This window comes from Amyelois transitella, chromosome 31 (genome assembly GCF_032362555.1).
Source record: "Amyelois transitella isolate CPQ chromosome 31, ilAmyTran1.1, whole genome shotgun sequence".
NCBI lineage: Eukaryota > Metazoa > Arthropoda > Insecta > Lepidoptera > Pyralidae > Amyelois > Amyelois transitella.
Genome location: NC_083534.1, coordinates 1960821 through 1986080, shown reverse-complemented (window position 1 = coordinate 1986080; position 25260 = coordinate 1960821). Strand labels below are relative to the sequence as shown.

The 25260-nt window shown below is 35.2% G+C and overlaps 1 protein-coding gene across 1 annotated transcript; it reads right to left on the bottom strand.

Moving 5' to 3' along the window:
* Positions 1 to 5919: 5919 nt before the first annotated feature.
* Positions 5920 to 24407, bottom strand: LOC106137528 (eukaryotic peptide chain release factor subunit 1). Its single transcript, XM_013338373.2, has 9 exons — positions 23952 to 24407; positions 21766 to 21941; positions 21020 to 21258; positions 20288 to 20518; positions 19949 to 20104; positions 19583 to 19683; positions 18663 to 18756; positions 17933 to 18080; positions 5920 to 6577 (listed from the first exon to the last, which is right to left on the bottom strand). The coding sequence occupies exons 1-9, from the start codon at positions 24032 to 24034 to the stop codon at positions 6492 to 6494; spliced, it is 1314 nt and encodes a 437-aa protein (XP_013193827.1). The 5' UTR covers positions 24035 to 24407; the 3' UTR covers positions 5920 to 6491.
* Between the last annotated feature and the right edge of the window lie 853 nt (positions 24408 to 25260).

The following is a 25260-nucleotide window of genomic DNA, read 5'->3' as shown; positions in this document are numbered from 1 at the left end:
TGGAAGCGGCAGTAAACTTAGTTTTAAGTAATTTATTTGACGTCAACCAATGTTGTTAAACCATACGTTTTAACAATTGTTAAGCGATATATAGTATCCTATAACAATGAATAAAAATTTTGAATTTGAACACGTTGAGAACTATCAACTATTTTGGAGTAGTCGCTTTACAGCTGTGACTTTACAAAAAACGCGGCCCTGAAGGCGTCAGCAAAAACATTACTTTCAAATCGAAACTTGCGTCATCTTATTGTCCGACGACCTTTTTCATTTTTTTTTCCAATCATTTTGTAAGAGGCCGTGGAACAGCGGAAAATTTTGGATCAGCCGGTCGAAAAACTAAATAGAATTGAACGAAGTTTTTAACCTCCAATTCAAAAAAGGAGTGCTATGTTTACTGTCCAGCTGAACGTGACCTTAAAGTGTTTGTGACTGCTGGCCCTGCATACGCTACCCCATTACTAATATTATACAGCTAAAGAGTTTGTTTGAACGCGCTTATCTCAGGAACTACTGGTTCGAATTGAAGAAATATTTTTGTGTTGAATAGATCATTTATCGAGGAAGGCTTTTGGCTATATATTATAACATCACGCGGCAACTATTAGGAGGGGAATAAAACGGGGGAAATTATTCTTTGTGGGGTTTCAATTATGCCCAAAAAACTATTCCACGCGGGCGAAGTCACGGGCACAGCTAGTAATGGATAAAACGTAATATGTGCTTCCACTTAGATACATATAATCACGCCTGTTTTCCTCACGGGGTAGATAGAGTCAGGTCTAAAAAATATTGAAAGGTCACGTTGAGCTTGAGACTCAAATAGTGTCCGCGTTGCTAGTTCATCGCCTTAAAAATGCAAGTTTTTTTTAGTCTTTTCATTGATCGACTTTAACAATCTACACGGGTAGAGAAGCAGCTGGTACAGTCTGGACAAAATAGAAGCTTACATTAGATGTCTTAAAAGTCGCTTTTACGACATCCATAGGGAAGAGGCGACCGGCTAGCACTTGTCACTTTATATGAATGTCAATTCTCTGTTGGCTCTGCCTACCCCGCAAGGGATATAGACGTGACCATATGTATGTCAATTCTATCAGTGAGCCAAACAGCTGAACGTGGCCTCTTGTGTGCCAATAGATACATACATAGTATATACATATAATCACGTCTATATCCCTTACGGGGAAGACAGAGCATTGAAGTTTAGAGCGTCTTGAAGACTGCTAGACCACGTTTAGCTTGTTCAGTTCGTATGGCCGAAAAGTTGAATGCTTATAATGTTGAGTTTGCAAAATGTTGAACTATCAGAACGAGATTTCTGCTATAGCGAAGAAAAAGAGAATGAGATGGAAGGCGAAATTGAAATGTTCGAAATTGTGGAGGCACTTGGGAGTATGAAAGCGGGAAAGGCTGCTGGGTGTGATAGAGTGTCGGTCGAGATGCTTAAAGCAGGAAAAGGCGTAGTGGCTAGTCAGTTGTACTGCCTTTTCAATTTGTGTTGGAGAAGCGGCCGAGTACCAAAAGATTGGTGTAAGGCTGTTATCGTGCCACTTTACAAAGGAAAAGGGTCACAGCTGGACTGCAAAAATTATCGTGGTATAAGCCTGCTTAGCGTCGTCGGCAAATTGTATGCTAAGGTATTGATTAATAGAGTCAGGAATGAAACTGATGACAAAATATGGGATGCTCAAGCGGGATTTCGAAAGGGAATGGGATGTACTGATCAGGTCTTTTCCTTGCGGTGCATAGCCGAAAAGTTTTTGGCCAAGAGTCAAAAAGTCTATTGCACATTCGTAGATCTGGAAAAGGCCTATGACAGAGTTGAGAGGAATGAATTGTGGTCAGCACTTTCTATGCATGGGGTGAGCAGTCTCTAAATACGAGCACTGAAATCCTTATATGAGGATTCGAGTGCTTGTGTCAGGATAAACGGAGCGCACACTGAGTGGTTTAAGATTGAGAAAGGCGTTAGGCAAGGATGTGTTGCGTCACCGTGGCTGTTCAACCTATTTATGGATAGCTGTTTGACAGATTTGAAAGAGTCTAAAAGTGGATTAAGGATGAATGAGTTACTCGTCAAATGTCTGCTCTATGCCGACGATCAGGTTATACTGGCGTCATCAGCGGAGGAGTTACAGGAGATGGTAAACTGTATGCATGAAGCTTTAAAAGAGAAAGGAATGAAAGTGAACGTAAGTAAAACTAAAACACTGGTTTTTGAAATGGAGAAAGAAATGACAGCATGTAATATTTTGATTGGAGGAGAAAAAGTGGAGCAAGTGAAAGAGTTTGTATATCTAGGATCAAAGTTTACATCAGATGGCAAGTATGATAGTGATATTGAAAGGAGAGTGAACGCGGGGAACATGGTGAATGGAGCTTTGCATGCCTTTATGAGCAGTCAGAAACTATCCAAAAAGGCTCGACTGGCTGTGCACAGGGGCGTGTTGGTCCCGACATTAATGTATGGGAGTGAAAGTTGGGTATGGCAAAAGAAGCATGAAAGCAGAATAAATGCAGTGGAAATGAGAGCGTTAAGGAGTATGATGGGTGTGAAATTGAGTGACAGGATAAGGAACAGCGTGATAAGGGAATGTTGTGATGTGAAAGAAGATGTAGTTACAGGAATAGAAAAGGGTATGTTAAGATGGTTCGGTCATGTGGAGAGGATGAATGAAAGCAGGTTGACTAAGCAGATATACAAGGAGAGTGTGGAGGGAAAGGTCGGAGTGGGAAGACCTAGACGAACGTCTTGATCAAATTAAGGACGTCCTGGTAAAGGGTCAGGTCAAAAGTACCCGAAACCGCCGAGCTTGTATGAAGAGAGTTATGAATGTGGACGAAGCGAAAGAAGTATGCAGAGATCGTGGCAAGTGGAAAGAGGTAGTCTCTGCCTACCCCTCCGGGAAAGAGGCGTGATTTTATGTATGTATGTATCAGAACGAGTATTCTCAAAATGTTGAATTATCAAAAAGTTGTAATGTATGTATATAGATCAAACGCTGATAGTAATATCTGGAAGCTGTTCTATTTCCCGAATCATCGCTCCCGCTACAAATCAATCAAAGAAAAGACTTGAAGCGATGGGCTTGCAAAACCAGCCTTACACTCACTATCAATTTCAACTTATGGGGAATGTATATATTCTCTTAATTTCGTCTTCTTGAAATTTCCTCTACACAAAGAGTATTAAAAATAGGGTAACTTTCGTCGCATAAAGAGTTTCACTCTATTAAAAATTAAAAACAAGTTTTTATCATTAAAATTTTCCATTTATTTTATAATACATAGTTTAAACTCATACGCAACGAATCGGGTATACCTCGCGACGTGCAGACGTAATTCACTAGAGCGCTTTTAGGAAAAGTGCCAATTATACGAGGGGAGAGCTGTTCTAACAATGTAAACGAAAACTCATATATTTTACCAAATGTGAAACCACAGACAGCCTAAGAAATTGTTTTTACGTACGACATTTGCAAAAGTAAAGCTTTTTATCAGTAAAAAATTGTTTGTGCTCTTGTATTTTGAAAAGAGCTGCGGTTCTCATTCAGTACAAAACTTACAAATAACACTTCTTGCGTGCCACCAAACAGTGCAGATGTCTGAAACTGTTTTACCATGATCGATTAATCTACAAACGGTTGGACGACACACTTTTCCCTTCTCGAACAGTTCGCCGATAAAAAGAGCTACAAATTTCCCGTCGACGAATCGGTCATAGATGAAAAGTCATATCACCCGATCTCCGATGACGAAAAATTACGTCGTTGAACCGTTTTTAGACGAAACGATCGTCGGTAAAACAGCTTCTGACCCTTTTGCAGGGCACGCCGATTCGCTACTTCTACTAAATCCTACTAATATTATAAATGCGAAATTTTGTGAGTATGTCAGTATGGATGTTTGTTACTCTTTCACGCAAAAACTACTGAACTGATTACTATGAAATTTGGTACGTAGGTAGCTGAAGACCCAGAATAACATATAGGCTATCCATCGCGGGCGGCCTTTAGTACCTTATAATGTGATCTTCAAAAAAATAACATGCCCGCATGCCATTTGATAGACAAAACAATAATTTCAACTAAGCCCACGTACTTTTTAGCACTGTCTTTTGTGGGTAGCCGTATTTGTCTCATAATTAGTCACAATAAATATTTACATACATAATTTTAAACGCAACTTTATGTGGACGGTACCTACGCTACGTTTCACTAACCAATTTGTCATATCGTGCAAGTGATAAAATTTCAACAAAACAGCTCTCACACACGTATTTCTATATATATATATATATGTATATCTTAAGATCTAATACTTCATAATCAATTGTCTAACAGTCTTGCCATGACACATTTCCTAAACGCTGTGACGTCAATTTATACCGTGTACGTAAAATTTGAGCGCGCAATTTAGACATTTGAAGTATTACATTTATTTGCAACTAGCGACCCGCAGGGCTTCGCCCGGGCAGTATTTATTTATACATAAATAAAACCTTCCTATTGAATCACATTATCTATTAAAAAGAACTACATCAAAACTCGTTGTTAAGGTCTAAGCATTTATACATAGAGACAGACGCGGAAAGCGACTTTGCTTTATTATATAGTTACAATCTGTTTCAACGACCAATTTCCCTTTACCAACAGAATTGCAATTTAAATTGCCAATGGGGGGTTAAGTTCAAGAATGGGATATTTTAGGGCCATTATTGCAACTTAGAACTTCTAACAAAGTATTATTTTTTTTTACTCAAACTATATTGGTGTTCATTAGCACATTCTTTGGATAACAATACTCATTTCTTATTTCATTATTCAAGACATTTAAATATCTCCAAAAAAGGAAAGGATAAAGGATTCAATGTATAACTCGACGACTTTAATACGTCACTACTATTATAAAGGCGAAAGTTTGTATGGATGTATGGATGTTTGTTACTCTTTCACGCAAAAACTACTGAAACGATTACCATGAAATTTGGTATGTAGGTAGCTGAAGACCCAGAATAACACATAGGCTACTTTTTATCCCAGAGTTCCCGCGGGATTGATAGGGTTTCCATGCGGGCGAAGTCGCGGGCGGCCTCTAGTACGTCATAAATATGTTGTAATAAATAATTAATAAGTAGTTTTCAAACATACCTATTGGTCCCACATAGACAGAAAACTACACTGGTCTTTAAATATATACTTCAAAAGTCCAAAAGAGCACGCTAAAAGTGATCATAACTAAACGCGATCGCACTGAATAATAATAAATGCGAAAAACCGAAGTGTCTACAAATTTTGCAAGCATAACGTGTTAAACTGCTGTTTGTGAAAATAACCCCTTATCTATAGTATACAACAACGGATATAAGTAGGCGTAAATTTCTTAATACACGTGTCAAGATGTCTCTGCCTACCCCTCCGAGAAAGAGGCGTGTCACTTAGTGTCACCAGACCGAAGAGATTACTGGGACAAAATCGTCTCATTTGTAATATCATGGGTCAATTCAGTGGGACGAGTGGGAAAGACAGGATTCTTAATGTCAATATAAGGCACAGAATATCACGCGTATGTTGAGAACCATTTTAGGAGTGACAGAGAGACCATTCTAGGAGTGACAGAGATAGATAATTAAAAGCAGGATAGCCAGAAAGAGATAGAAAAGTGAGAGCAGGATAGAAATATACTATTTGTGTTAGTTCGAGTTGACTCTACTCGCTCGACCGGAGTGAAGCATCAGTCTGTTATATATTGAAATTGATTCCAAATGTTGGATGAAAACAGCTTTTCCTTTAAGACGTTATGCGTGCAAAGATTCAAGACTATCCACCAGTGCCCTTAACTAACAATTGCGCTATATATGTAACTATACACTAAAATATTAAGATCTCATATAATTATGCCAATTCGCGAAAAAAATAACTGACAAAAAAATATATTTGTGATTTAACATAAACGATAACCCCACATTCAACAACTATGTGTATCAAAATCTACGACACGGTATAAAGGTGTTCAGAGATTCCGACTAGTCTACCAACAAATCGGTCGATCATTAAGATTTTATCAAATAAGAATAGTGAATTTACAAGTTTATTTATGTGCAAATCATATTGTTTTCTAACATATTATAAATAACAAAAACAAAAAAAAATATGGTGAAATGTATAGGTACAAAAGTGCTTTGTTACATAAAATGTTATAAGCAAATGGACCAATCTGGTCATAGCGAAAATATTATTTGTCGTGATTGTATATGTAAAGTCCACGTTCCACAGCGCCAAACGATATAAACGCTATAATAAACGCGAGTTAATCACCGTGCGGTCGCGACGACAAACGCGTTCTGTCATATACACGTTGCTTAACCACAAATCGTTATACAGAGACCAATAGAAACATTGTAAATACAAGCTATTCTTATAACATTTTCTTCGACGCCGAGCGGCGAGCGATTTGCGACTAATCGTGCGATTTCTTCTCCGCGACATCTAATAGTCGTCGACGTCGTACAAATTGTCGATCTCCTCGTCGTCCAGCTGCATGGATTGGAAGTCCACTTTGTATCGGAGAAGGCCTGAAAAATACAACACGATTTATTAGCATCTACACTACATGTCTGTATACACAAACATACATACATACACATACATATGATCACGTCTATATCCCTAGCGGGGTAGACACGAGCCACCAGTCTTGAAAAGACTGATAGGCCACGCTCAGCTGTTTGGCTTAGTGATAGAATTGAGATTCAAATAGTGACAGGTTGCTAGCCCATCGCCTAAAAGAGGAATCCCAAGTTTATTAGCCTATCCTTTAGTCGCCTTTTACGACACCCTTGGGAAAGAGATGGAGTGGTCAGTTTTTTGTAATGGTGCCAGGAACCACACGTCACTATAAAAAAAAATTATCCTCACTGTAATAAAAGGGACAAGCTTGAAAGATTAACCACACAAACTAAAGATTTTTATAAATACTAATGAACAAAACAGATAATATACTTTATGTAGATTAATTTAAAAGTAAAAATAATTAAATCAGTAACATGCACAGATCATACAATCATCATTCATGTCAAAATTGTCACACATATTTGTCAAAATTTGTCTAAACAGAGCATAGCAGAACAAAATAAGAAGTTTAAAATCATTCCAAGAATAAAATGCAAATATTATAAATTACCTCGGTTCCACAAAGCAAGCATGTTAGGGGGAAAAATGTTATAATTAGTACATACATACATACAAATAATCACCTCTATATCCCTTGCGGGGTAGACAGAGCCAACAGTCTTGTAAAGACTGATAGGCCACGTTCAGCTATTTGGCTTTAAGATAGAATTCAGATTATAGATAGATAGATTGTAATTAGTATGTTGTGTTATGTGGTACGCAGTGACGTTAAGACTTTAGTTTCACTAAAACCATTTTCCTCGGCGGTCTTTTGACCTATAAACGGTTAGACGAAATTATTTTCGACCTTTCGGTTCAGCCGAAATAACTTTATATTCGTCGACATAATGAACGATGTACTGTCGACGAATCGCTCATAGATGAAAAGTCGTGTTGGCAATATGTCGATGATGATCAGAAATTATGTCGACGAAACGTTCTTAGGCGTAAAACAGTTTCATATGACTCTAAACTCTTACTGTATTCACGGTTTTTCTTGTAATCCCAATTAATACTCGTATTAAATTCGGAAATGAGTTTAATATCGTTATCGCATCGTTGGGTTAGTATCTCGTAACAAAAGTCTCGAACTAAACTCAAAGCTAACTCAATCTGTGTAATTTGACCCGTTTATATTTATTTATTTACTGCAAAGACATGGTTTGAATATATGATTTTGACATTTTGAACACAATGATAAAAACCTTTTTTTTATGATTAAGGGATTAGTCCACATTTATCCCTTTTATGAAAGTTCGTCACAAAAAAAAACTAAAATCCTAATTCAAAATATTATAAAATACAGTTACTTACGTAAAATAATTCGGAGCATCTAGTTGTCATGAGAATAAATCGTGTATCGTATCATTAATAGAGTTGAGAAGGCAAATACCTAATTGATATGTTATTTTCCTTTGACTTCAGTGAATTTTAGTGTGTTTGTAAATCAATATCTAATATTTCAAAACGAATAATTTATCTTTTAGTGAACACTATTACGTCAATACGTTTATATTAAGCTAAAAATTTGATTTCCAAATAAAAACACACATTTTAAGCTACAACTCGCAAATTTGGTATAGATTAAAAAGTTCATTTAGTTTTGTTTTTTTTTTTGTTATTTTTTATGTAGGAATTAAGGGGGATTTCACATTGCGACATTACAAAACCTACATACATTACTTACGTTTTTAATAAGTATGTACTATACTTTGTTGCAGTTTTAAGTGTTGCAATGTTTTCATTAGAAAAAATAAACCGGTAAGGCATGACACCAGTCAAAACAACGAAGTTGTTTTCGAAATTGAAAAACACTACATCTAGTGAGCATGTGAATTTCATGCATAATAAAATTAGTTATTATAATTTACGTGCTAATTTCTGCGTGACACGTTCAGAAATTTACAGCTGTTTACATATTTTAGCTAGCCCATGGCAGTGGAGTTCAGTGTGTCATCTCTTATTATTATACATTTATTCCTTTTTTTATCTAAAAGATTTTTTTTTAATGTAGGTACATGAAATATATTCATGTATGACAATGTCATGCCTGTGCCTTTTATTTCATCATGTTAAAATAATCACAATATTTACAATTGCAAACGTTTTTATATATACCAGAAAAGCATACATTATCAATAATCTTACGGCCCTCAATATACACGTCTATTTTAACCATATTTTCCAAACAAATTTAACACTAAGAATTGAATCGTTTAAAAGTAGGATCTAGTAGGAGTAAGTCTAAGTTAAAATTGTAAATATAAATAAAATTTTCTTTTCGTCAAAAAATAATTGAATATTTAACAATTATAGATAATAAAAGCCGAATTAGTATTAGAAAAATCATACATTTTCTGCCAAATTAATGTTGAATGTGTATTAAATATGCACATCTCATTGAAATCCAAATTAATTGATTATCTGTTCAACAAATTTTTTAGTTTTTTTTTTGCTGAATCGTAAGACTAAGATTTTTTACTAGTGGGATGAGATTACGCGCTAAAAATCGGCTGGTCTATTAAGATTTAAAAACCTCATTTAGAAACATTTTTCATTTATGCGTTAATAACAGTTGTAATGGTAATTATTTATGGTATTTTTTAAATTTGTGTACTATAAATAGTGTTGTCAACTGGTTTTGTTCAAAAGTTTCATCCGTACTTTTAACTAAAGAGTGAATGAAAACAATATTCACATCCTTTTAGAGTCCTCGGCGCTGACGTAACTGGAAAATACTTTAAGTTTTTCCGCTAAGTTAGTTACCAAAATTTGTTGACTATTAAATGTAATCATTAAAAATATAATATCTTTCAATTGTAATTTAAAATCTCATAAATTAAATTTTTCTGTTCATATTTCAATTTCAATATTTTTTTTACTGTTTATCTATTATTCAAATAATCATGTCTATAGCCCTCGCGGGATAGACAGAGCGCGCAGTCTTGAAAGACTGATAGGCCACGTTCAACTATTAGGCTTTACGATAGAATTGAGATTCAAATAGTGACAGGTGGCTAGCAATTCATTACATTTAATCACTATCATATATAAGATTTTCAAAGTGATTTTAAAACAATATTTTTTTGGATTTCATATGAATTGTGCGTCTGTTTTCAGCATCGCAAAGCTAAAACCATCATTTCCTCAGGACACAATGTATGCTTCCCCTTTACAGTGTAAATATATTTATCGAGTGTGTATATTATGTATGAGACTGACACAGAAATAAATATTGTGATTACACAATACATTTATTCTATAATATATTATATGAAAAAAATGTGTTTGATCGTCTGTCTTTGAGGTTCTTTTTTTTGTGTAAATCTTGTTATTTATCTATATACTGTGTATATTTCTGTATCAGTATAAAGTATATAGTGGTGTTCGGCGTGTCTATTAAATATATATAATGTACTATATGTTATAAATCTACGTCATAAGGCGTATACTATTGCTGAAGGCATTTACTGGTAGACGGGTCACACCAAACAAGGCCGAGACTACGACAATTCTTTTCGATTAAAACCCTATTTTCATATGCTGCATGTAACAAAAATCTTGTCCGATGCGAAAAGGACATAAGTACTTGAATTAGTAAGAAATCTAATTTAAAAATAAATCATAAATTTAAATGTATTTCCCCAATATAAAGCAAATTCTACAAAAGTGGCAACACCGTTTCGATCGCGACTGAGGGACAGTGTAAGTGTTGCCATGTTAGTCAACGAAGTCCAACATTTTTGGGTAATTTTATAAAACACATACACTAGCTTCTCAACGTCTCTTCGCGGCTCGGACAGGGATTTCGTTACAAATTGTAAAAATATAAATTAGCTAACTCAAGACAGCGGAATTGTGTAAAAGAAGAATCCATATCTTGCTAAATTATGGAATCTAGTGTCAAATAGAAAGAAATTCAATATTTTCCTTAATTCCTTAAAACACATAATAACATGAAATATAGAGTAAACAAATACAAACAAATATTACTTATTGGCTTATTTGACAGATATTTGACTGGCAAAATATGGGATTTCGTCCACTTATAGTAGATTTTGAAGTGCAATAAATCAATATTAAACGGTTTTATTTAGCTCACCCCGTTTGTTTTATTTATTCTTGGGTCAAATTTAGTAATTCAAATTTCACCCTCTTCCTGTCAACCGATTAATCTGAAATTTTGTATACACTTTGGATTTTGGTGACAATATAATTATGTTTATTCATTATCATTATAAATTCAAGATGGCCGCCGTTACAAAATGGCGGATAATTTAGGTTTCATTAATCCCATCAATATGGGTATCAAATGAAAGGGCTCAACAAGCAGAATACAATATACTATAAAAAATTTAAATCCAAGATGGCGGCCTCTACAAAATGGCGGATAACTTAGGTTTTATCAATCCCATCAACATGGGTATCAAATGAAAGGTCTCAACAAGTAGAATACAATTTACTATTCAAAATTAAAATCTAAGCAGTGGGATAAAATGTAGCCTATGTTACTCCTGAAGGTTAAGTCTATCCCTGTGCTAAATTTCATTCAAATCGGTCCAGTAGTTTTTGAGTTTATTCGTTACAAAAACAAATAAATGAATTAAACAGAATGCGAAATAAAAACTAAAAACTAGAAAATAAAAATAGGTAAAAAAACTTTTTAAGTTAAACGGTTTTATGTTAAACATACATTGCAATGTTTAATATAAATGTACTAAAAACCAAAAAATAATAAAATAGATACAGTCGTGGGAATTATAAACATATGCATAGACTAGACTAAAATAAAACCGTGGGGCACGTCAATTGTCTACAATCGTTGATTAAAATGTTTGTTTTGTAATGTTACACTATAATTAGGGAGTTGTTCAACCGACAACGATGGACGTGTGATAAGTAGGGCTAGAATGTGGAAACAAGTTAGCAAGCTCGATTAAGCGAGTTTTAGGGTTTCATAATGTTGAGCGAGTAGTACTTTTATCATAAGTTTTGTCGATTAAAGACAAACTACGAGCAGTGAAACGATTCCTCGCTAGCCAGCAAAATAGTAAGTAATTTGCGCACCGTCTGCGGGCCAACTGCCTAACGACGAATTAAACGATTCTTCTATCGCACATTAAGTCTATAATTTGTAGACAATTGACGTGCCCCACGGTTTTATTTTAGTCTAGTCTATGCATATGTTTATAATTCCCACGACTGTATCTATTTTATTATTTTTTGGTTTTTAGTACATTTATATTAAACATTGCAATGTATGTTTAACATAAAACCGTTTAACTTAAAAAGTTTTTTTACCTATTTTTATTTATATATAAGGTTACTTATATTTGATTTTTAAGTTTATATTCAGTTTAGAAAAATGCATAGTTTTGTCAGAGCATGGGACCATATTGAGATAGATAATCTATAGAAATCTACGTGAGACCCAAGCATGAACACCTGTGTCTACCAAAACCGTTATTCTGTCCTCAATTTAAAGTTGCCTACATAGGTATATAAAAACCTTTAACATTGCCATTCCTAAAAAAAAATTCTTGGAATATAATAAAAGCTTTAATGATAAAAATTTCAATTCTATGTCACACAGTTATAGTTATTAATGATATAAAAATATACTACTTTAAAATGATCACACACGCGCTTACAACTATTATTACAGTGGGCGACATAGAAAAGTGTACAACTTTGTATATTTAGAGCATACTTTTTCTGTGGTCCACTGTCCATTTCGTGTCGTGGTCACATCGGGCTTGGTTGTTTTGACCTTATATTATGCAGGAAAATGACGAAAAGCGGGGTGTTAAAAATTATGTATAACTCTGTCAAAATGTCTTCGAAATCATTTGGATATACACATGTTGGTATATTAACTTAATTCATTAGTCTCAGCGCCGTCATTAAAACCGGCTGTTTTTTTTTTAAATAATTATGTATTTTAAATTTTAATGGAATTGATTTATTTATAGAAATAATCAATCAGTACTTTGCCGGTTAACAGGTAAATTAGTTTTCAAACATTAAAGAACAGAGTCCTACATAAGCCCCGCTGTTCGCCCCTCTAAACAAATCGCTGATTATGACCCATTGATAATAAAATGAAAAAAAATTAGATTTCACTCGTTTAAAATTGATTCAAACCTCTACCCGAGAAAGCTAAATAACGAAAGTATAGGCTCGCAAAGTTTTCAGTCACACACGGTCGTTCGAAACGCGGCGTTTATTTGAAAGCGGTTTTAGCTAAATTATAATGACATGCCCGCATGCCAACCGTAGTAAAAAGACAACATTCAAATAGTATCCTAGTATGTATGGAGTTTTTATGATAATATAATACAGTTTCAATTATTAAATATCATTTTGGGTACGATTACAGATCAATTATTTTAGGAATAAAGAATTTTTCCGCTTTGCATAATACAAATATGTCATAATATATTGCAACATTGTAAAATGCTTCAATATATAAAGATAAAAAGCTTATATTTATTATATATATGCGAAATATTAAATTTTTTAACACATACATATATGCCAAATATATGATATCTACGTTTGTGACTGACAAACACAATAATAATTATACAAATATAATATATATATATTTTATATTACTACAGTATTGCTTTAAATTTCATCTTATGGTGCTTCCTTGTCTCTCAATTTATATAGGAACTATTATTAATTTAATTATTTCACTAGTTCAGCCAGCGGCTTTGTCGTGTGGGAATTTTGTAAAATTCTTTATTTTTTAAACACAAATGTCAAATTTCAGGTTGCCATTAGTAGATTGTGGGTTGTCTATCAGTTACCAACAAAAATGTTTCTTCAATTTTCTTATATTCAGACTTTTAGTTCCATTCAGTGTACTTTGAGGCTAACTAAATCTGTGTAATATGTCCCGTATATATATGTATTTTGTTCATTTCCATTATAAACGCGCGTTCTTTGGATGCTGTCTCAAAAATGATGCCTACCCAAGTCTTCCTTAACTATATTATCTACGTTTCCTGTGAAAGTAGAACTCATTTTTTAATATTTTTTTTCAATGAATTTCAATGTAAATGCGATTTATCTCGCCTGAATTATGACACCATAGTACGCAACTCATTTAATATTAAGACTGTTTACTCATGTTAACTATACGGAATAACTATCCATTTCTCCGCCTACCCACAAAAAATTCTAACCAGTACGACAACATATGTACCATTTTTGACAGTAACAATTAACGCCATCTCGCGGCAAGAACTATAGCAAGAACCCTTAATAGTGCAGCCTTAACGATTACACACGTAAAACTAAGTTATGTTAAATTGTAACTAGTTTGACCAGGAACTTAGCTGACTTGTCAAAGAGGGCGCTAGTTCTGTGTTTTATAAAGCAACACCTAATAGTTATGTCATATTGATAATATGAAGTAAACTGACTAAAGTGTACTACTGTCAAATATAAACCAATCTGTTTTTATAAGAATTAATAGAATAAAGTATATTTATATTGATAGAGTACTGGCTACTTAATAGCTTCGTTAGCTACTTTTTGCTTACACCTTTTTTGTGCATTATCTCCAGCTCAAGATAAGCTATGTTTCTGGTCGAGCTATATATTAAACCACTACGTTTCAATGTATGTAGCTTCTAATACTAATGATGTGCCGGATATATTCGCGGATCCGAAAACGGATATTTGGCGGCTATTCCCAGTGTAAGAAAGCCTTGTTTGACGTTAACGAGATAAAATAGAAACCAAAGTGTGGAATTATAATCCGACAAAGTGGTGAGAAAATTCGTGAAAATCGGACCAGTCCCAGGCCATAAGAGGCGGAGAATATAGTCTTTTATATAGATATCAATTATTTTAAATTATTAATTTATTTACTGATAAATAATTAAAGTACAATATTCAGATAATCAGTAAAATGAAAACGGAAATCTCTTTTTTCTTTGCAATATTTTTTATGCCTTTTATCTTTGAGTTGGTAGCCCATAATACAAGTCTCTAACTAACTTTGGGGCTAACTTAATCTGTGTAATTTGTCCCGTATATTATTATATTATTGATATATCCGGCGTAAATCTAGCTAATACTAACACTATTTTAAATCCTAATACAATAAATATCATGTAGGTGACATCAAGCAATTTCATACAATGGTCCCATTAACTAATCCCTAATTAACTGCGTTCAAATCTACTTTAGAAACATTCGTGTCGCATCACATTAATTGTCATTTACCAATGTTTACTATCACTTTTATAAGTAACACCGTCGCAGGAGTATTGTATTAATTATGTAATTTTTGTAACAATAATATATAATAGTATCATATAATAATGAATAAAAATTTTGAATTCGAAATTTGAATTGAATTTGTAGTGTTGTGAAAATATGATAGTGCACTCCATTATGGGTGAAACAGCAGTAACTTGGTTTATGCATTTTCAATTCAATGTGCTTGTAATAAGGTCGTTATTTTATTGTGTTCTCATTAAGGTTTGATTTGGCGGTAGTTTTTACTAATCTGATCACAATGACTGGACCCCAAGATGTGGAACAATGAGAAGGAGAGGTCGATAGAGAAGGAGATGGGCAGATAGTATACGACATACCGCAGGTGCCTTGCGGGTGAGACTCACAAGGCACCGGAAAAAGTGGAAAGATCTGGAAGAGGTCTTTGTGTCTGAAGGACACGCTGATGGAGACTGATGTGTTTTGTTTATAACAGTTGTATATGTGTATTTGTAAATCTGTAAGTCAGCAATAAATGCTTTTGAATTGAATTGAATTCTACTAATCCGTGCCGTCGAATTATGCCATGGCGACTTACAAACGTGGTAGTAATGTACCCAAACTGAACTTACATAACCGTCAGCTATATAGTTAAAACGTGGTATGACAGCGCAGCTGCACAAGTTGCTACATTGCATGCGATACAATGATATAGTATAGTACAGTGTAGTGGATAGTCTCCTTTAGCGGTTTGACTCTTGTGATGTGACCGGTTCGAAATCTTAAATTATTTTTTTCTAGCGAAACACTAATTGAAAAATGAAATTTCAGTGAGAAACATCACAGATTTATTGTAATCTACTATACTAGTTCAGATAAAAAAAAAATATAATCACGTTTAAAAAAACGTCACGCCCTCTACTCACTATTTTTATACTAATTTACGAAACAGCGCTAAAAAGCATAAGTATTTATCGTAAATATTACACATACGTGCCAAAAGATGGCGTTAAGTATATTGAACTGACATCATCACAGTCTTATTTCTTTAAGTAGTTTCTTTTCTTTTTATCACACAACATTTTTAATTATAATATCATCAAATTAAGACATTAACTCATGATAAAGACAATGTGCATTCGTACACGATTTAGATTTAAGAGATCTATATTTGGAAATTGACGTCGAGTGAAAATGTTGCATTGTAGTTTGTTCCGCCGCTTCTTCTACACATGCACTTTGGAAGCGGTTGCAGTTATAATTAGATTTAACTGATGTGACGTCAATAAGTGATACTGTGTATCCAATTTTGAAATAAATATATTCTATTCTATATTGATTCGAGACCAGCTAATGGTAATAAATATGATTAAGCAATCGGAATAAATTGATCCAAAACCAATTATTTCTGACATGAATCAAAATGTGTGAAACTGATAATCAGCAGATTTTATTAATTACTTAGTGGTAACTTTCGATAATGATTAATATTATGTGTACCTATTTATAATTTAAACAAGCATTTCAATAACATGAACCCTGTGCGGTTGACTTAATATTTATCCTCGAATTCGTTGCAATAACTTGCAATTTATTTTAAACACGAAAAACACGGGCTTGTTTTTAAAAATCACAGTGCGTATATTATAAAAATGACCAGCATTCTAACGATCTAAACCTACAGTACAATACGGATTGAACAGACTTCGTCAATAACGTCTGACCGTTTTTATCAATGACAGCGTAAACTTGCGTTGTAAGTACACACAAAAAAAAAAAACGCCGCGTTTCGACCGCTCGTGTGTTAAAGATTAGTTCAGTAAAAAAAAAAAAAAACAAAATTAAGCATCCTCCACACCATCTTAAAACTATCGTTAATAATATGGTTCCCTAATTCTTATCGTGTGTGAGTCCCCTATGTTCTTTTTTTTAATATTTTTTTTTTAATAGTCGTCAAGGTCAACGTCGTCCAATGGCTCGTCGAGCTGTAAAGACTGAAAATCGACTTTGTATCTCAGTATGCCTATTTTTTACCGTGTGTTTCATCGTTATTTGTTAATCCAACGGCGTCCAAGCAGCAGTGGGGGGAAAAGGGAGAAATAAATTAGTGATTAGCATAAAAGCATTATAAAAATATGGCACAGATTAAAAAATATATATAAATAGGTATGTATTATAATAATTGACTTAAGACCACTTCTTTAACTTCATCCACATTCATATCTCCCTTCATGCAAGCTCGTTTTTGTTTTAGAGTACTTCTGACCTCACCTTAGGTAAGGTAAGGTACATTCGCATACTCCTTTCGCTTCATTCACATTCATAATTCTCTTCAAGTCAGTTTAAGAGTATTCTTGACCGGACCTTTAGCCAGGACGTCCACGATTTGACAAAGGTACGTTCTCCTCGTACATTCCTCTTCCAACATTTTCAGTCAAAATTTTTAACTTTTTTCAGTCTACCTCCATCTTCCCTTTTTTTATTCAATTCAAAATCTTTATTACATATCCCCAGTCAGGGCCTGATGAGAAAAGAACTTTGTCTGATTGGCCTGGGTCTTGGATGTTTATCTATATAAGTATTTATTATAAAATATAGTATCGTTGAGTTAGTATCTCGTAACACAAGTCTCGAACTTACTTCGAGGCTATGAGTTAGCCTCGAAGTAAGTTCGAGACTTGTGTAATTTGTCCCTTATATATTTATTACTTAAGGCCGTCCGCGACTTCGTCCGCGTGGAATCAATCCCGCGGGAACTCCGGGATAAAAAGTAGCCTTTATATTATTCTGGGTTTTCAGCTACCTACAAACCAAATTTCATCGCAATCGGTTCAGTAGTTTTTGAGACTAACAAACATCCATACCGACATCCTGACATACTCAAACTTTCGCATTTATAGTAGAATTATTTATCACATCGTATATCACTTGAATACATATTTCAACGTTCCCATTCACACTCTCTTCTCTTCTCTTATTCCAGTTTCCTCTCCCACCGCACCCCCATATCAAAGCGTACTCACCCCCAATGCCACCGAACCCCCTGACAAACTGGCTGCCCTCCTGGCTCTTGTCCGTGATGATCTCGAGGGTGGCTCCGAAGGACTTGTAGTTGTTCGCGAGCCACTCCAAAAGCGGTTGGCATTCGACCAGCTCGAGTTCCACTCCGCTCTGTATAAAAATTGATGCACATATTAATGTGAAGCCGTGTGGTACCCGGCACCAATACAAAAATAATAGGAACACTACGTCTCGTTCCCATGGATGTCGTAAAAGGCAACTAAGGGATTGGGTTATAAACTTGGGATTCTTCTTTTAGGCGATGGGCTAGCAACCTGTCACTATTTGAATCTCAATTCTATCATTAAGCCAAATAGCTGAACATGGCCTATCAGTCTTTTCGAAACTGATGGCCGTGTCTACCCCGCAAGGGATATAAACGTGATTATATGTATTTTTGTTTTAATAATCATGAATTTTTTTCTTATAAGCTTGGGATTCTTCGTTTAGGCAATGTGCTAGCAAACTGACACTATTGAACTTTGAAATCTCAAGTCCATCATTAAGCCGTACAGCTGAATGTGGCCTCTCAGTTTTTGCGAGACAGTTGGCTCTGTCTGCCACGTAAGAGAAAAATAAATATGTACATATAACCCGTTTCAATAATGTCCGCCTATTCCATCAACATTAGATACCTACAACTGTAAAAAAAAAATGAAAAATCGAAATATTAAAAAAAAAATTTTAACCCACCTCTTTATCGGTAAAGTGTGACTTGTCCTTCTCTTGTTCAGGGGTCAGGTGGAGGATCGTCTCTTGGTTGGTGGCGTGCGATTTCAGTACATATCTGGAATTAAAATTTAACAAATTCATTTCATGTAGTAGGTACTACAATACTCCGTTTATTACCGTAATAAATCTCTATAAATTTTAACTTAATATTTTAAACCAATGTCTGAGGTATATTACTGCAATTACACTAAAATATGTTCAATAGTTTTTGCGTGAAAGAGTAACAGACACACACACACACATCCCCAAATTTTTGCCAACTTTCGCGTTTATAATATTAGTAAGCACGTAAATGCTTTATTGTTCACTAATGGAGTATATTACAAATATAAAACAGTAGTAACAGGAGGACGCTCCATCTAAACGAGACACTAAACTCCACCAAAACAAGAGTTATCTCCTTATAAAAGATGTATATGTCACCGGAAAATAGCAAGAATCGTTAATTGATCAATTTTCTAGGTGATTGATCAACTTTCGAAATATAACAAACGGTATTTGAAATGTATTATTTAACGCAATGAATTTTAGCTAATTGGTCAACTTACGGTACCTACCTGGCAAATATGTTAGCAGATTACTGCTGGACAATTAAAAGGGACCAACCAGAAACTAAATATTCAAGAAAATCTTAGATTATAATCTAATCTTAATAATTATAAGTCATTTATAAAAACAAAAATAACTTATGATTTAAGAGATCTGTGTTTTTTTTTTTAATATTTTAAATTAACTCAACAGAATAAAATCCTTGTCTAGCAAATTTTTTTTTGACTTTATTTTTTCTTACAATCACCAATTAAAGTAAAAAATATAAAAAAAGTCCGTGTGGCACGACAAAGTTAAAATTATGTTGACCAGTGTAATTTACACGGCCTCACCTCTGGATGTCCAGGTTCTCCCAGCAGATCAGCGTCTCCACGGCGCCCAGTTCCAGCGCGCGGAGAGTGTCGTCCACGCCGAAGCAGTACTTCCCCGTGTCCTGGTCATCAATGGAGAACGTTCAAAATGTATTTCATATAACCACTTTTAGTGGCAAAATTAAAAAAAAAAATAACATTAATTCATTAATATATCCCTTGCGGGGTAGACAGAGCCAACGGTCTTGAACAGACGTTCAGCTGTACGGCTCAATGATAGAATTGAGATTCAAATAGTGACAGGTAGCTAGTCGAAAAGAGTATTGTTCTCAATCCCCTCTTTATTGGTCGAGATTTTCAAACGTAACCAAGAAATTACACACTCACCTGTGATATCTCATCAAAGTACCGCCCAATCAGTTTCTTCTCTTGAATAAATTTAACGTTCTGCAGCGACTCGGCTGCCAACTCTATGGCCTGGTTGAAACCGTTCTCACCACCGTACGAGACGTCCACCAGCTTGATGATCTTGGCTTGGAGACGCTGCGGAGAAACAATATCATGTGGATTAAGAGAAAAATTTTTGAAATTTATTTATTTGAGACGAGCACAACAAGAAAATCAGGAATGGAGCTTTGGAGTGCCAATTTGTATTTAGCCACCTTCCTCACTTCATAGTGGCTTCTCCACGAGATAACAATATAGAAACCAGCTACAAAAACTTACCGGATCAAACATGTCGGACTGAGAGAGCTCCGTCTTGAAGTCAGCGGAACCTGCCAGGATGAGGCCGGCCACGTTGGGCCTGTCAGCGCTGATGAACAACTGCGTGGCCACCTCGGCCACCTTCCTCACGTAATTATGTCTCTTCTCCATGCGGAGACGGGCGAAACGCAACGCTGATTGACCACCGCGACCGTGCTTCTTCGGCAGGTCAACGGTGAATTTGTGGAGCACCTGCAAGGTGGAATATTTGTGAATAAAAACTTGCCGCTTTTCGCTTTTTAATATGACGTGACGAGGGAAACGGGAAAGCGATAATTTTTGGCGTGATAAATAGCCGTCGCACTGTGCATGCTAGTACCTGGTAAGGACCTGTACTAGGGTACCTGGTAAGGAATTCCAGATAAAAACATAAAAAGGTATTTTTTAACTAACTTTTTATATTGGTTTGTTTGTTTGTAAACTCTTTATTGCACATAAAAATGTAAATATAACAAATTAAAAAAACAGTTATTGGATTTAGAAGATGGTGGACTTATCCCAAATGGGATTTCTTCCAGTCAACCATAATATAAAGAAAAATCCATAACTAAAAAGGCAGCGCACATAAAAAGCATTGAGGATGCGTTATAATAAACAATAAAATTCTACATAATGAATGGTCCTCCATAACGAGTATCGACGACTGACTATATGTATGTATAATAAAGATACTCTACGTCAAATCCCACTCACCTCTCTAGTGTTCCCCTGAAGCGTACCAAACAGGGCTCCGTTACCGTCCATGACAATGAAACCAAACTTGTTGTCATCGGCCAACAGGGCGGTCAGGGCCTCAGTGTGGAACTTATTGTCGCACAAGTACAGCGAGGTGTTGATGGGCTTGAACGGCTCGAAGTCAATGTTCACCTTCTTCTCCTTGCCCTCCTCGGTGACTATGGTGCCGCAGTATATTACCAGGCCGTTTGGAGGGACTGAAATTTAAGAGTTTAAGAATTAATGTTCGGTGTGCGAATTCCATGTGGAATGAAAAGGAAAAGGTTAGAAAGATAACGAAGAAATGTTGGGACCTTTTAACAGGAAGTGCATTGCTTATTTTCATACATACATTCACACATTCCTTACAGGGTAGAAAGAGCTGACAGTACTAGAAAATACTAGAAGGCCACATTCAGCTGTTTGGCTTAATTATGGAATTGATATATAAATAGCTACAGGTTGCTAGCCCATCGCCTAAAAGAATCTCAAGTCACCCCGCATGGGATATACACGTGATAATATGTACTTATGTACAGGTAAATTAAACCTTAACTTATGTTTCGCCTTAACTTATGTTTCGTGTACCAAAAATTCTCATCTTTTCTAGTGGGTACAGTGACCCATAACATAACTTATGTTTCGTGTACCAAAAATTCTCATCTTTTCTAGTGGGTACAGTGACCCACTAGAAAAGATGAGAATTTTTGGTACACGTCTCTCACCTTTAGTATACAGTTTTAGTCTGTGCTGTACAGACGTGATGGCACCGAGCACGGACAGCCTGTTGACCCGGGACTTGATGTTGGAGGCTGTGCCAAACTCATCGGCCAACATTTTGGACACCCGGGATATCTGGTCCTTGGGCGGTATGATCAGGGATATCATTGATGTGCCGTTCCTGTAATGAAAGATGAAGGAATCATGAAATGGGTTTTCTCATCATCCTTATGACTCCTGCCTGTTAATCCCAGTTTCTTCCTTGCCCGTTTAGAGAGGAGCCCAGAGAGCGTTTGGGGTTCTCTTGTCATCCAATAGAAATAGATGTATTTTTGTACAGACAGAGATATAACTGAATGTCTTGAAGGCCACATTCATTAAGTTAATTCATGATAGTGATTTCTTATTACCTGTCACTATTGTGACACTGTGTGCCAATCACCTTAACCTCATCAATGCAAAATCGGCAGTGGGAATACGCACGTCAGATTGCGCCAGAAAGTCTGCCTACAGAGAAAAATAGCAGGAGATTGTGAGGAAAGCTTTGGTCTCAATGTAACAAGACTGAAGAGCATAACGCCAAATAAAAAAAAGAGGTAACTTGCCCATCTCTCAAAAAGAATAATTATTTCTAATTAGCATAAAAATTGAAAACAACAAGTTTGCATGAAGGGAGTTGTAAAAGTGGATGAAGTGAAAGAAGTATGCAGGGATCGTGGCAAATAATGATAGAGGTCTCTGTCTAACTCTCCGAGAAAGAGGCATAATTTTATGTATGTTGCATGGAAAAAGTAATAGAAAATGTTATTAATTAGGGTAAATAAAAGACGCTAAGTAGCAATTGTGCTAACGATTGCTGGCGCAAAGAACAAAAACAAGATGACTGTCATATTTCTTAAAATTATTTATAAGAAAATACGCAAGTTTTTGTTTTTTTTTTTAATTATGTGTGCAAATTAACCTGCACTAGCACTTAGGTCATAACTGAAAATCAGTGTATTGCTCTATAGCAATAAATTTGTTGAGTTGTGACCTTTTTGTATTGCTGCAACTCGCACCCTAATTAATTTGTGTTCCATATGCAATTGAAAATTGTGTGTAGTAAATCAAATAAATGAATTTTATCTATCTATCTATCAAGTACCTACATTACTATGCCAATACATAACAAATACTAATAAGACTATGCTTTTCTAAGGTATCATGGTCACAATATTGTGCTTCAAACCCTCAAGTTTGATAAATTATACAACCAATTATACTTTAAACACATCCTCACCACTCTGGTGAGGAGCCTGGGGTATGCCTTTGACCATGGATCCTAGATGGTCAGTCAGATTTTTACACAAAGTGACCTCCGTCTGACCAGTGTATTGGATCAATATGTACATCATATCTATTTCAATATAAACACATCTCTATCAAAATGACATATAAAACTAAGTTGTTTATTTATAACTGAAGTCAGTATTTTTTAATAATTTGTACTAAATAGTTTCAGCTGAGACTAATTGCTTGTTTTGTACTTTTTAGAGTATGTTTTTGTTCTTAAACTTTATATAAACTATCTTTAGCAATTAGAATAAAAGTCTATGGAACGATATTCAAATACCAGAAAAAGGTTATGTGTCAAATCAGTATGTTTTTTTTTATTTGTCACAAGCTACCTACTGAAATACAGTAGGCACCTGTCTTAATACTAGCAGAATAAGAAATGAAAGACCTTTGTCATAATGCCAATAACCAACAGAGAAATGTTGTCTAATGATTGACCTTTTCAAGAATTAAAATGCCATGGGGGAGTAATGTGGTGGTGGGTGAAGTAGTAAGCTTGGATCAAATTTTTGGTCATCATTAAAAAAAATCTAGAACACCCATTGTAACAAAACATGATGGATGACTAAGCACATAAATCGATTTGTTCAGCGAAAATAATCGATTCGTGCAATACTAACGCGTGAAAGCGTTTTTGTTTTAAAATGTAGGTATAAGAATTTTTATTTACGGCTTGTTTGTGGCCAGTGCATTGCGCATTGCTAAGTACCCAGACGTCGCGTGTCGCGAAGGTTATACGCGCATGCATCACGGCGCATGTGTGAATAATGACGCAGCCCTGTTGGCATCCACATAGCCACAACTTCATGCCATAAAACACTGGCCAACACGTGATTGAATATGAAAAGTAACTCACCCTCTTGCCATCTCTAAACTCTTGATGAGTTTCTTGATCTTCCATATTTCGACATTCCGATCTGCTGACGATTCCTCCGACATTTTGTTAATTCACTAAATTACCGCAGTAACACAAAGTTAAAATAAAAGTATTTTTATACACAATAAGTAGTAAATAATATAAACAAGGGAAAGGGAGCCCTTCTCGCGGTTTGAACTGCCAAGAACCAGATCAAACCGGACACGAGACACCTCAAGACTCAGTTCACACACTTTCTAATTCACATTTACGTCCACCAGCGCTCTGTCTTTTCTTCTGGTGCGGGGATTCTTGGATTTCTTCTTAATTCGGTTACCCCTAAGCATGTGGGACACAGAAATAAGACATTACACGAGTAAAAAGATGACGTGAGCACACTACGATCGAACGAACGCCTCGTCGTCCGTCGAGAAAATGAAAGACAGAAAATAGTGATGGGACATACTGCTCTGAATACGATGCTTTGTTTGACAGCATCGCATCGGTCTAATGACAATAATCGACTAGTTACATTACATGGAAAAATAAAATAGTGGGAGAAAAATCAGATTGCTATAAGACCTTTTCCCATATATCGTACGGTAAATTTGTTTGTTTTTGAGATGTCGCCACAGATTCTTCGCTGCTATTGGCTGAGCGCGTCGTATTCTTGATGTGATTCAGATGACGTGTGACATTAATAAAGACGACGCCACACCTCTTTCCCAAAGGAGTACCTAGACGGAAATATTATTATAATATTTATTTCATTGTAAAACACCGTTCCCGGTAACTCAGCTTTTTTAGAACGTGACCCCTCCATATCTTACCCGTGGATTTCGTAAAAGGCGTCTAAGGGGAAAGCTAATTCAATCTCAATTCCATCAGTACGCCATATAGCTGAACATAGCCTTCCCGTCTTTTCAAAACTGTTGGCTCTGTCTATTTCGCAACAGAAATAGTCGTGATTTGTAAGTATTCAAAATACAATATGTACCTATATAACAATATGCACTAATAGCATTATCTGTCTACCGTTGGGTAAAGCACGTTAATTTTATTTTAATTCTTTTTTGAATCATAGAAATGATTTTTTATGTTTTATTCGTGTCAAACCTTAATCAACATAAATATTATCAATATCAATATAAATATATTAATTATTAGGACATAATTTCAACAGTCAATCCCTATGTCGACGAAAACAATTTGATAAACTTGCCAGTAATTTCAGTCAGATGTTATGAAAAATTGCAAAGTTCATTAATTAATTATTTTTTTTATCAATCAATATCAAAGACATGATTTA